Here is an 11,950-nt window from a genome sequence, read left to right as displayed (position 1 = left end):
GGGGGGGGGGGGGGGGGGGGGGGGGGGGGGGGGTCCCTGGTCAAGAGCCACACCATTCACCTATTGGTCCCACTTTTGTTACAGGTGGGCATGTGGAACTTGATGAGGAGGTACCAGTCAGTTGACCTGCCCTGAGCCAAGAAATCTGTCTGGGATCATCTTGGGTGTGGGCTGAGGGAGAGGTAAACTAAAGGACAAGGAGGAGTCAGGCACTGGCCACTCTGACCTGCCCTCTCTGACTCCCAGTTTCTAGATGGAGGGCTTCGAGAGCTTTGGGAAGAGAGTGGACTACAGCTGCTGCAGGGCCAGTTCTCTTGGGTCCCTCTGGGTTTATGGGAGGTGAGACTGGGACCTGCCAGAGGTCCCTCCCTATTTAATCAAGAGACTTCAACAACTGCCCACCAAAGTCCATAGAACAGCCCCTACCTACCTTGGCCCCAGGGGAAATGGTGGAGTGTCAGTGGGCTGGAGTCCTCAAACCCACAAATCTCACCCATGTTCCTCCTCACCATCTCTAACGTTCATTTCCTCAGCTTTTCACCAGCATATTGTTTCACCCTAAACCTGTATTTACAGTCTTAAAAAGAGATAGGAAGTTCTCTTGCTGTTTTCTCTCTTAGTCTGCCTACCCTCCTAGGCTGAGCTGGGGTTTCCCCAAATACCATCACGTCGTTCTCTATGTACTTGTGATCTCCCAGGAATCACAGCAGCAGCTGCAGGTAGGGCTGGCAGTGGAGGAAGGAGACGGGGCTCAGGGGAGCCCAAGCAAGGTGGTTCTGACTGTGACTTAAGAGGGGTGGGGGATCAGAGATATCCAAGAATATCCAATAGTCTCTCCCCTGCCCCATATCCCTTCAGCTGCGGTTAGGCTGTGATCAAGAATAGGCCTTCCAGGGAAAGGCTGTGACTGAGGGACCAACATGTCTGACCCCAGGCCCGGATCCAACCAAACCCAAGTGAGGTGAGCGCCCTTATGTGGCTGGGACCAGATGTCGCAGCTGCAGTGGCTGCCACAGAGGACGGGACAGAGACACCCAGACTTCTTCCCCAGGACCTACCACCCTCTGTCCCGTAAGTAAGAGCTTCTTCCTGAGCCTCCAACACTCTAACACATTCACATGGAGAAGTTCAGTTTCTATCCCTTTCTCAGGATGGAATTTTGTGTTGTGGGGAGATTTAGGGAGTTGGTCAGCTGATAATTAAGATAACCCATGAGACCAGACACTGACCATCAACTCAAAGGGTTCCTCCTCCTACGGTCTAGCATTGAAGACCCAGGTGTTCATCTCAGCTCTCCCATAAGGGCAACACATTTAACATTCCTTGAACCTGTTTCCTTTCTGTAAAATGAGGTTAATACCCACCCACTCACCCAGCTCCGTGGTAGATGTGTGGACTAGATGACCTAAACATAGATGGAAGTTCTTTGTAAGCTACAAGGCACAGCCCACACAGTAATTGTCATTATGCAGTGCAGTGGAACTAGAGGAAGATGGAGGCCGACCTCTGGTCCTGCCCATGTCCACACTGCTGCGGACGACCCCAACCACGGCAGATGGTGAAGAGAGGGTCAGCACCGGAACCAAGTTCGCCCTCAGGCTCTGGCTGCAACATCTGGGCAGGTAATGGTGAGGAAGGACTTAAGGGCTCCACAGCATTGGTCTGGAATGGTCTAGTGTTTTTAATGGGCATGGGGGAAAGGAAAGAAGGAAGAAAGAATAGCCACTCTTGGAAATCTTCAGTGTAACATCCTGACCATGTGGAAGTGGAGCTCATGTGGACCCAGGACCAGCAAAGGACGAATGGAACATGGAGCCTCTTCCCCCAGACCAGGGGTCTGGAAAGTGAAGTGCATAATTCCCTCCCCAGCCCACCTCCGTGACATTCACAGAACATTCACAACCTTTATTATGGGTGAGAACTTTGCTACAACTTTGGGAATAAAAAGTAAAATTACAACATAGGTCCTAGACCCTGGAGAAGCCTGAAAAAGGAGATTGGGAAGAGGGAACAAGAATCTTTCCACCTCCCGTGAAAGGTGCAGAATGAGCCATGCCTAACCACAGGGCCATGGGCCTCTAGAAGTTTAGGCCCCGGGCTGGTCAGCAAAAGAAACATTGTGAACTTAAATATATAAATAGAGACACTGGCAGTAGGCCAGACCCTGCTCCCAAACCCCTGGGGATCAGGCTAAGGCCTTATCTCCTCCTCAGTCATACTGGGAAGTAGGAGGCAGGGAAAAATCATCTTTGGAATATTTTGGTATTTCTTGTTTACATACAAAAAACCTGCAACCCAAAGTAGAGTTCTCTGTCATCTCTGAAACTGCCTGTCTCAGTCTCTCCACCTGTCTTTGTGGCCAGAGGGAATGGAATGCACATGAAGAGACAATGGATATGGGGAAGGAACAGAGCCATGGGTTTGGGAGATGGGAAGAGAGGGCATTTGGGGGGTAAGAGAAGGGCCCCTTTCCCAAGAGGCTCTAGACATAGTCAAGGCTGAGGATTCAGCCCTTCCTCCAACTCACATCCCATCCCATTGCCTCCCACTGCCTTAGTTAACAGACCCAAAGGAATGTGCCGCCATCTAAAGACATTTCTAAAAATAGACCCCAATGTCCTTAAAAAGAGGTTAAATATTAACCCTTTGGGAGCTGACCTTGTCAGACAGAGATGAGGCCAAGTAGGTGTCCATGAAGGTCTGTCTGCCTTTGGCCAAGGCCCCCCAAGGGGTGAGAGTGGCCAGGGGTCAGGACTCCACAGCATACTTGCTCAGTGCTGGGGGGCAGAGAAGGTTCCGTAATCCAAAGAACTCAGTCCAGGGAAATGACATCCGACCGACAGCCAGTCAAAGAAGGACCTGAGGGCAGGGGTCCTCCATGCCCCTCCCTCAAGGCCCCCCCAGGGGCCACAATGCTGCTGACACGGCCAGGAGGGGGTGCTGGAGTAGAGCTGCGGTGGGAACTCCCCAATGTGGGGGCCAGTGGGCCCAGAAAGTGGGAAGGGGTACCCCGGTACTGGAAGAAATGGCCAAGGGCATCCTGTTCATCTAGCGAGGTGATGACAGAGGGACCATAGTGCTAGGAGGAATCAAGGTCATAGATTAAAATTTTATCCTGACTAACCACCTCCCAATCACTCATCTCAGAATTATCTTTTGGGGTAAATCAACCCCTATGTATCCCAAGATATTGTCTGAGCAGCAGGAGAGCCTCTCTCTAACTCTTTCCCCTACTTCCCCTTTTCCCTGCCTTGAGACAGCCCCTCTAGCTTGCTATGTTCTTGGCCTTGTGGGCATCTGAAACGTGTGGAATGTCCAGCTGGGACAGACATGGTGTGCTAAATGGACATGGGTGTGTGTGTGTTTGAGTAGGCAGGGGCAGAGCTACAGTAAAAACTCTGAGGACAGAACAGTAACAGGGGAGACACAGGTGGGAATCTGAGGAAGTACAGTGGGGCCCAGGAGGAAAATAAGCTGCCTACACCTCCCCTCCCCTCACAGAAAAGCAGATTTAGATCCCTGGGGGAAAATGAGAGAGGAGGGGTTCTATCAGTGCCTAGAAAGGAGGCTTCAGAGATCTGAGATCTTCATGGGAGGAGAAGGGACCACTTACCTGACTCTCAGTCTGAAGGAAAGAAAATAAATCTAAACCTGGTAGGGAAAGAAAAATCAAAATCAACCTCCTATCTGACCCCTTTACCATCAAAAGACAAAGAAGTTCCTTGGATTGTGGCCCCTTGCAAGAGAGCAAGGAGACGAGACACTGAAAAGAAGCAGGGGGCGTTCTGATGTGGTTCTGGGGAGGGGTTGGCAGTGTAAGGCCCCATCTTGTGATCAGTGTCATACCTTGGATGTCAGCCCCCAGTGGGAAGGCAGGTGGGTACTCATGTAGTGGGAGACTGGACAGGAAATCCCCGCCCAACGTGCCCATGGAAGGGCTCCGTAGCACCGAGGATGGCTGGTGACCAGACATCAGGACTCTGAGTAGAGAAAAGGAGCTGGGGCAGCTAGCAAACCACAGATGCCCTCACCCAGCTCAGCTTCCCAAGTTCTCTCTCTGTCCCCTCCACCTTTCCCTTGCCCCAGGGTTTGCCTAGTGATCAGAAAGCATTCCTCACTTCTTCCCCTGTCCCTCTTGCTGTGTAGATTCAGTCTATTTTCTCATACCCTTTGCTTCCAGGTAGGGCTGGGATGGCAGCTGAGGTGACAGGACAGTGCTTCTTGGTTGGGGGCAGATCCTCCTCATCTGATGAGCTTTCTATTGTCAAGTCAATAACTTCAATCTTCTTCTTATTCTCTGATGGATTTCCTTCTTGGACCGGGCTGTACTGAAGGCCTGTGGGTGGTAAGAAGACTGTGTCTCAGAAAACAGGCCATCCAAGATTTAGCTCAGCTGGGAGACAGGGCGTCACTCACCATCCAGCCCATACCCTGGCGGGGGGCAAACCTCAGATGCCTCCTTCTTGGGTTTCATTGGGCACCAGGATCCATCTTCCATGAACTGGATCTCATCACAATCCGAACAGGAATTAAGAATCTCCATGAATAAACTGGGAGAGGGAAGAGATGGGAATTCATGGGGCTGAGAGATGGCTGGAACAGTAGCCAAAGAGTTCTGTGACTCACCTTCCTGTACCTCAGTTTCCTCATCTGTAAAATAGGGATATTATCAACCCTACAGAACCTCTATGAATTGTTGGAATCAAAGTAAGATATGGAAAAGAGCTTTGCAAACTTTAAATAGTGGGTTTTAAAATAAATACAATTTGAGCACCTGTTAAGTGTAGCACTGGGAATGAGACAGAAGGAACAGAGGTACAGAATTCCATAAATCATCTCAAAAAAGGCAATGGGAACAAGAACCATAATGCGGGCTCTGAAAGGGGGTTACCAATAGCTAGATCGGCACACCCAGGCCCTCAAAAGAAGCTTAGTACTATGTTCAGTGGGGTCAGATAGTTGTTATAGGCAATATATTATAACAGTTAAATATGCTGGCTCTACCACTTATTAACAATATGACTTTGAGCAAGACTCAATCTCTCTCAGCCTCAATTTCCTCATCTGTAATGACAGTACCTATCTCACAGGGTTATTAGTGAGATTTCAATGAGATAAAACAAGCAAAGTGCTCAGCCTGATGCCTTGCACATACTTAAGTCCTTAGTGTTGTCATATATATATATATTTATATATATGGATTGCTAAAGGAGATAGATAGGGTGAGAGCTGGGGTACATGTGAGGGGAAGTAAGCCACATATACTTTAAAAGGGGTCCTAGTGGATGTCCTAGGTAAGAGGAAGCAGAGTGGCCCTACCCATCAATAATAAGAGATTCATAGGGAGCCTTCTTGTCACACACAGGACATGTCCACGTTGGTTTCTTCTCATTCATCTGTAGATAAAGGGCAGCATCGAAGCTCTGCAGGTGAGCGCAGGTGAGGGCACGACAAGGGACAGTCAGGCGCATCTTCCCTAGCTGAGGAGAGGTGAGTTCTCTAGTTAGAGTCTCCACTATAGTTTTAACCTAGAAAACCTCACTGTAGGGGCCGGCCCATGGCTCACTAGGGAGCGTGTGGTGCTGATAACACCAAGGCCACGGGTTCGGATCCCTATATAAGGATGGCTGGTTAGCTCACTTGGGAGAGTGTGGTGCTGACAACACCAAGTCAAGGGTTAAGATCCCCTTACCGGTCATCTTTTATTAAAAAAAAAGAAAAAGAAAACCTCACTGTAGGGGCCGGCCCAGGGCTCACTAGGGAGCGTGTGGTGCTGATAACACCTAGGCCACGGGTTCGGATCCCTATATAAGGATGGCTGGTTAGCTCACTTGGGAGAGTGTGGTGCTGACAACACCAAGTCAAGGGTTAAGATCCCCTTACCGGTCATCTTTTATTAAAAAAAAAGAAAAAGAAAACCTCACTGTAGGGGCCGGCCCAGGGCTCACTAGGGAGCGTGTGGTGCTGATAACACCTAGGCCACGGGTTCGGATCCCTATATAAGGATGGCTGGTTAGCTCACTTGGGAGAGTGTGGTGCTGACAACACCAAGTCAAGGGTTAAGATCCCCTTACCGGCCATCTTTTATTAAAAAAAAAGAAAAAGAAAACCTCACTGTAGTATCCCTAGGAACCCCCATCAGAGTTCAGAGGTTTAACCCAGCCCTCCTCTCCCTTCCTTTCTCCCCTCGTACCCACCGGGCACATGAGTGACACCCGGAGACTTGTAGTGGCCACCTCACTGTCGGGGTCAGCGGTCAGTTTCTCCTTGACTGAAACAAGAGTGAGGCCAAAGCCATGGAGTCAGCAAGGCAGGAGGAAGCCCAGGAGTTGGTGAGGCCAGAAGCAGATGGCTCTGGCTGAGAGGCAGCTGGGTAGAGAGTCTTTGGGGGCCAGCGGGATGTCACATGGGGATGGACTAGGGTCTGAATTTTGAAGACTGAGTGTGGGGGAGAGATTTCCCCATTCCTGAAGGTGTTTAAACTTAGCTGGGTGACACTTTGGCTATGTTAAATATGATCTAGAAGGACTCGAAGCATCATGTGAAGGTTAGATTAGATGATCCTTAAGATTCTTTCTAGTCCAGACATTCCATATTCTACCAGGTCTAGAGTTAGGGTCTGTGAGGTGCAAAGCAAATATATGATTGGGACTGCAAAGGTATCACTCACTGCCTGGGAGTGGTCCGACTTCTCAACCATAAAGACTGGTAAGGGGTTTTGGGACAGGGTTGGGGTTTATATATATGAGAGGAAAAGTAAGTTGTCACAAGAGGGGTATGGTTTGATGATGAAGGCTGGAGGGCCAGGAAGACTTGGATCCAGAATAGAGGACGGAAGAGGGGAAGGATGTTACTTACTTAGTGCCCGGGAGTGGTCTGGGTTCCGGATACCCTTTGCTCTGAGTTTCTGTAGAAGGGTCCCTGCAGTCAACTGCCTCACCAGGTACACAGACAAGGAATAATTCTACTTGGAGGTTGGGGGGAGACAATTAGTCTCTGCTTCTCATACTACCACCACCCCTCTTTCCCATGAGAACCAGAGACAGTGGGTTAAGACAGAAAGACCAATAAAGAGGGAGATATTTCCCCAACCCAGGACACTAAATAATTAATTCCCCTTTACCCACTGTAAGCTTTTCCAGACACCCTGATTTGGCTGTGCTCACCCGTCCAAACTCAGATGACCAATTGACCACAATGGTGTTGGGAACAGTGGCTGAGAGTCGAGCCAGGGGTGTGATGTTGATGGGGCGGCTGGGCCTCTTGGGCTCAGCCCCATTCTTGGTGGGGGGAAGGTAACCCTGGGGAAGGGAGGGACTGGTCAGTGGAGAGGTGGCTCTGGGAAGGGGCTCTGCTCTAACAACAAAAGACACCTTATCTCAGGTTACTCACTCCCTGGAAGGAAGGCCAGCTCACTCACTGACCACAGGGATGAGAGCCCATTCAGTGACTCATAAAACTGGGGCACTGTCTAGGGTTGTGTGTGGGTTCACTCCTGGAGAGAAAGGAGAGCTTATTTATTGACCAAGGAAATAACCCACTCACTGAGTCCCTGAAGAGGAGGAATAGGGATGTCTCACTTCTTCCACCTCTCAGCTCTGGAATCCTGACTTCTAGGAAGTCTTCCCTAAACCTTTGGGTTGAAGTAATGTTCCTCTCCTCTTGGTTCTGACAGAAACTTTGTTCAGCCCTATCTTAATACTCTCTAGATTATACTGATTCAGTCAGTAAACTGAGCACCTACAATGTGCCGGGCATTGTGCTAGGCATGTCTCCTTCATAATAGTTTTGTAGTTAGTATTTATGAACTGAAATGGGAAGGGATTACTGCCAGAAGAAGGGAAGAACATTTACCGGAAGGGGGCACAGTTTCCCATTGACCTTCACAAAGAGGTTGGGGGGGAAATAATCCTCCTGGGGGCAGCTGGTCTCACAGAGACAGAACCTGGTAAGAGAAGAAAGAGGATGAAAGAGTGGGAGGCAGTTTCTTGAGTTGAATCTGGCAGAGACAGGGAACCAAAAAAATCAGTCATGGATGTCTGTAGCCCTCAGCATAACAAGAGTCCCTGGGCTGGGGTGGGCAGTAGCAGAGCAGGGATATCTCCTAGGAGGATCCGTCATAGCCCTATTTCACTCCCACCCCAGTGGGAGCCCAGCAGGGTAGGGAAGGAGAATCAACTCACCTTAGCTGCACCTGTATGGTATAATCGCATTTGGCTCCTGGCAGAACCTCTCTGTAACAAGGAGGGAGAGGGAGAGATGTCAGCATGTGGCCCCCAGAGGGCAGGCTTGAATGGACACAGAAATGGAAAGTTAGATGTCCAGGGATAGAGAAGAGACATACAGAAGAATGAGAAACAAAGCAGATATCGGAGGATGGACAGGGAGGAGAGCAGGGCAGAAGAGATGAAGGTCAGAGAGCAGAGTCCAGGGGTAACCACCCAGGAATGAGGCAGAAAGAATGAGAAACAAAGCAGATATCGGAGGATGGACAGGGAGGAGATTAGGGCAGAAGAGATGAAGGTCAGAGAGCAGAGTCCAGGGGTAACCACCCAGGAATGAGGCAGAGGACTGAAAGAGATGTACCTGGATGTGAGAATCTGCTGCACTTGCTGGGGTGTGAGGGCAAAGGTAAAGTGTGCTTCCTCAAACCGCTGGCTAGAAGTAGATGCTGAGGACACAAAGGGGCAGTTATTCCCAAGACTGTGAACAGGCAGCCACAGAAGTTGCCCCCATCCTACGTTGCTGATCTCAAAGGACTAAAAGCCTAAGAAAAGCTTGGGGAATAGGCAGAGAGTCCAGGAAGACTGAGAGACCACAGAGAGCCATACCGAGGGTGGTGGGCCGGATGAGCTCCCCGTAGACTTCATAGAAGGGCAGTGGTTTCATGGTAACATCAGGGTGCACAGGTTGGGGCAGAGGGGGGTGCATGTCCACCTCACGCTTGGGGCCCAGCAGGGTGCCAGGGGCCAAGAGGGCCGGGGGAATGGGAGCTAGAGGACCAGGGGAGCCTACAGGAGAGGTGCCAGGGGGCAGAGAGAGCAGAGAGAGGTCAGAGGGCCCCAGGGTCTTCCGGGGAAAGCGTCGGCGATAAAGCTCTTTGATCTTCATCTGGATGCTGGGGGCACAGCTGGACTTGAGGAGGTGCAGGGCCTTGGCCAGGAGCTCGTGCTTCCGTCCACTCTTGTTCCGGCCAGCAAAGCCAAGGAGTACCTGGAGCTCAGACACCCGGAAACTCATCACCATGTGCTGTGGAAAAGAACAGAGAAGCTTGAGAATCCTACCTTGCATAGGCCTGTCCTGCCAAGGACACTGGAGCTGAGCTACCAGGTGGGCAGTGCCTCTTCTCCTCCAGCACTGATTAGAAAGATGTTCCGCAGCTAGTGTATTACTGCCAGGCAGCGACCTGGCCAAAGGGACATCTTTGTCCATTTTAGCAACCCTTGGATCAGCCTCGCCACCATCTTCAGAGCTTGAGCAACCCTATCTCCCCATACCTGGAAGTTGACCAGAGTCAAGGCAGGTGATGGCAGACAGCAAACCATCCTCAGACATCTCTGAGTCCACTTCAGCCACCTACATCCATCCCTGCCTCGAGCCCGAACTCTCATTTAAGCTGCTTATCTCCTCTGCTCTTTCTCAGACTTTCAGACCCATCCCAGCCTCCTGGAAAGAGGACAGGAGACAGGGAGGAGGGAGAGAAGAGAGGATTCAAGCCAGACAGCCCCACTGACTGCGAAGAAAGGGGCCAGGTGGCTGGAAGACTGTGCCCATGTCCCACCCCTCCCAACCACCTCAATCCACTTCGGCTATTTTCCCCAAGGCTCTGAAGCTTTTATGGCCAGGCTTTTCAGGTCAGGGTTCAAAGCTCATAACTCCCCCAAATCCTTTCTTGGCATCATTTCAGCCATCCTCAGCCCTATTTTTCTTCGAGGGAAACAAGATCAAAGATGGGTGGTGGGTGTTAACAGTGAATCACCAAGTCCGGATGTTCTGCCTGTTTACCTGTTTACTCTATCTGCCAGAAACTAATACCATGCTTCTCTCCTACATGAAGAGAATAAGTGATTCCACCCACCCACACACCCATAGGGGTGGGAGTGGAGAGGGCAAAGCTCTAAACAGAGGCCCTGGGAGAATGAGGGGAAGGCCCCTGAGCCAGGACACAGAATTGCCAGCTCCTCTACAGGTAGCTGGGCCCCGTGGCTAGACCCCAAGCCTGCCCAGGACTATGGCTCCATTTCAAAGAGCAGAACAAAGCCAGGAGGCAGGGGGATAAACCTAGTGCTTTAAGGTTCTTTGACATGTCCTCAGATGTGGTTACCCTCAAAACTCTGTATAGTAGTGGGAAGAGAGCGCTCTTCTTAAAGGACTCCCTTCTGTGAATCTCTAGGAGAGCTTGTCATGGGCAGGCCCTGCTAGCCCTCCATAATCCTTCCCCTCATAGGAGGCTTTGTCTTGGACCCCTTTTGAAGAATGTGATGAAAAACTTGCTCCTCTACCTTTCTCCCCATCTCCTCTGTCCTGTCTTTATTTCTCCGTTAGTTTTGCCTATAACTTCCCTCCTTTCTATCCCATGGTTTCACACTCCTCTGCCTCTGCCCAAAGGCAGGACCCTCCTCCCAGCCATCAGGATGCTTCTGCCCCACCCCTCGAGGTATCTGCCCGCACAGTCCCGCCCCCTATATTTCAGCCGCCTATGGTACTTCCCAAGGCTCGGATCTCAACAGTAGTCCCAAAGCCTCTATCACCTCGGCTGCTTTCCTCAGAAGCCTCCCCTACAACTGCGCCCCTAATTGTCGCGCGCATCTCTTGGCCTCGATCGAGTCACCCCCTATGCCCGTACGGTACCTTTCTCCTCCGGCCCCTACCCCTATAACTGCCCCTACTACTAAATGCGACTTCTACCCCGCGTCCCCGCCCCCTGCGCCTCTGCCCGCCACAGCTGCAATTCCCCTCGGCCCCACCCCTACATCTGCCCCGCAGCCCCGCCCCCGGAGCCCTGCCGCAGCTCCTTCCTCGCCCACAGCCACTTCTCTGCCATCCCCAGCAGCCAGTCCCTGCCACGTCTCCTGCGCCCACCCGAGCCTTCCGCACCCAGTCTCGGTCGCTTCCCCGACTCGGCGTACCGCCGTGCTCAGTCCAGATGGGGATGGGGGAAGGGGCCGGTACCTTTAATTCGCCCAGCTCCGCCATCTTGAGACATCGCAGGCGCCCGAGCCCGAGCCCGAGCCCGAGCCGGAGCTCAGGCCCAGGGACCGGCGCACAACTCTCCACCCCGACGCCGGCCGCAAATGCCGCCTGCTCCGCCCCGTCCGGCCCCCTACACCTCCCCCTCCCGGCCCCGCCCGCCTGGCTTCGGACAGCCCCAGCCTCCGCCCCGCCCTCCACAGCTGGACCAGCCTCCACGCGTCTTTGGCCAGCTGGCAAGACCGGTAGTCCTGGAGGGAGTGTGCGGCCCCAAAGACCGCGGGCTCCCCGAGGGTAACGGAGAGGAGGCGGGCCCGAAGTGCCTGCGGGGTGGGCGGGAGGGGGTGCCACGCCAGAGCTGGGAGGCGATGAGCTTTTAGGGAGCCAAAGATACTTGAAAGATGGAGGGACAGTCTCGGGAACTGCTAGATCTCAGAGAAATGGGGGAGGGGTAGCGAAGTTGGAGCGAAAACCCTCATCTCCATCTCTACAAGTTTAACCATCTAAAATGAAGAGTTCTTCCAACTTGGGCAATGGAGGCGCCCTGGCCCATTTTAGGGAAGCTATGGAGTCGCGAACAGTTCAGTTCAAGACGGCTGCTCTCAATCCTTCGCCCCCTCCTCCTCCCACACACACCAACTCTACAGCTCGTGGTCCGGCCGTAGGACTCAAACTCAGCAGCAAAAAAGTTGGTGCGGAGAGCGGGACTTACCAGCACGGTTGCGGGGAGTGGGGAGGGGGCTCGGGAGGCTCAGAGGGT

General features: G+C 52.1%; 2 protein-coding genes across 6 annotated transcripts in view; one reads left to right on the top strand and one right to left on the bottom strand.

The window, feature by feature from the left end:
* NUDT17 (nudix (nucleoside diphosphate linked moiety X)-type motif 17) overlaps positions 1 to 2,300 on the top strand; it is a 4,178-nt gene extending 1,878 nt beyond the window's left edge. Inside the window, exons 3-8 of one of the 3 annotated variants that reach the window (XR_550995.1) lie at positions 85 to 110; positions 247 to 339; positions 621 to 719; positions 935 to 1,071; positions 1,478 to 1,622; positions 1,743 to 2,300. Coding sequence is in view for 2 of the 3 variants with exons in the window: in XM_008579393.1 (XP_008577615.1) it covers positions 85 to 110; positions 247 to 339; positions 621 to 719; positions 935 to 1,071; positions 1,473 to 1,626 (509 nt within the window). In the remaining variant the exon portion in view is untranslated. Of the gene's footprint in view, positions 1 to 84; positions 111 to 246; positions 340 to 620; positions 720 to 934; positions 1,072 to 1,472 lie in introns of all 3 variants that reach the window. The other 2 variants (XM_008579394.1, XM_008579393.1) reach the window with 2 other exon arrangements.
* Positions 1,891 to 11,929, bottom strand: PIAS3 (protein inhibitor of activated STAT, 3). 3 transcript variants are annotated; one of them, XM_008579397.1, is made up of 14 exons: positions 11,903 to 11,929; positions 8,832 to 9,249; positions 8,587 to 8,671; positions 8,184 to 8,234; positions 7,855 to 7,945; positions 7,167 to 7,301; positions 6,859 to 6,964; positions 6,198 to 6,271; positions 5,320 to 5,480; positions 4,417 to 4,550; positions 4,168 to 4,336; positions 3,847 to 3,980; positions 3,614 to 3,651; positions 1,891 to 3,079 (listed from the first exon to the last, which is right to left on the bottom strand). In XM_008579397.1, exons 2-14 carry the CDS (start codon positions 9,244 to 9,246, stop codon positions 2,813 to 2,815), a joined length of 1,860 nt encoding a protein of 619 aa, XP_008577619.1. In that variant the 5' UTR covers positions 9,247 to 9,249; positions 11,903 to 11,929; the 3' UTR covers positions 1,891 to 2,812. The 3 variants fall into 3 exon arrangements, with proteins under 3 accessions (XP_008577619.1, XP_008577618.1, XP_008577620.1); XM_008579396.1 differs by lacking the exon at positions 11,903 to 11,929 and adding an exon at positions 11,173 to 11,299; XM_008579398.1 differs by lacking the exon at positions 11,903 to 11,929 and adding an exon at positions 11,173 to 11,236 and having other exon boundaries at positions 1,891 to 2,777.
* Positions 11,930 to 11,950: the final 21 nt, after the last annotated feature.

Source organism: Galeopterus variegatus, unplaced genomic scaffold, assembly GCF_000696425.1.
Source record: "Galeopterus variegatus unplaced genomic scaffold, G_variegatus-3.0.2 Scaffold1873, whole genome shotgun sequence".
NCBI classification, from domain to species: domain Eukaryota; kingdom Metazoa; phylum Chordata; class Mammalia; order Dermoptera; family Cynocephalidae; genus Galeopterus; species Galeopterus variegatus.
Note: the sequence above shows the minus strand (reverse complement) of the source record. Positions and strands in the feature narration are given on the sequence as shown.

Bases quoted from the DNA above. Each gene is read 5' to 3' on its own strand.
- PIAS3 (XM_008579396.1), bottom strand. From the start codon at position 11,196: ATGGCGGAGCTGGGCGAATTAAAG. The intron at 9,250-11,172 runs GTACCGGCCCCT...TCTTTTCCACAG, and splicing joins CGGAGCTGGGCGAATTAAAG to CACATGGTGATGAGTTTCCG. The intron at 4,551-5,319 runs GTAGGGCCACTC...TCCCTCTCCCAG, and splicing joins GAATCTCTTATTATTGATGG to TTTATTCATGGAGATTCTTA.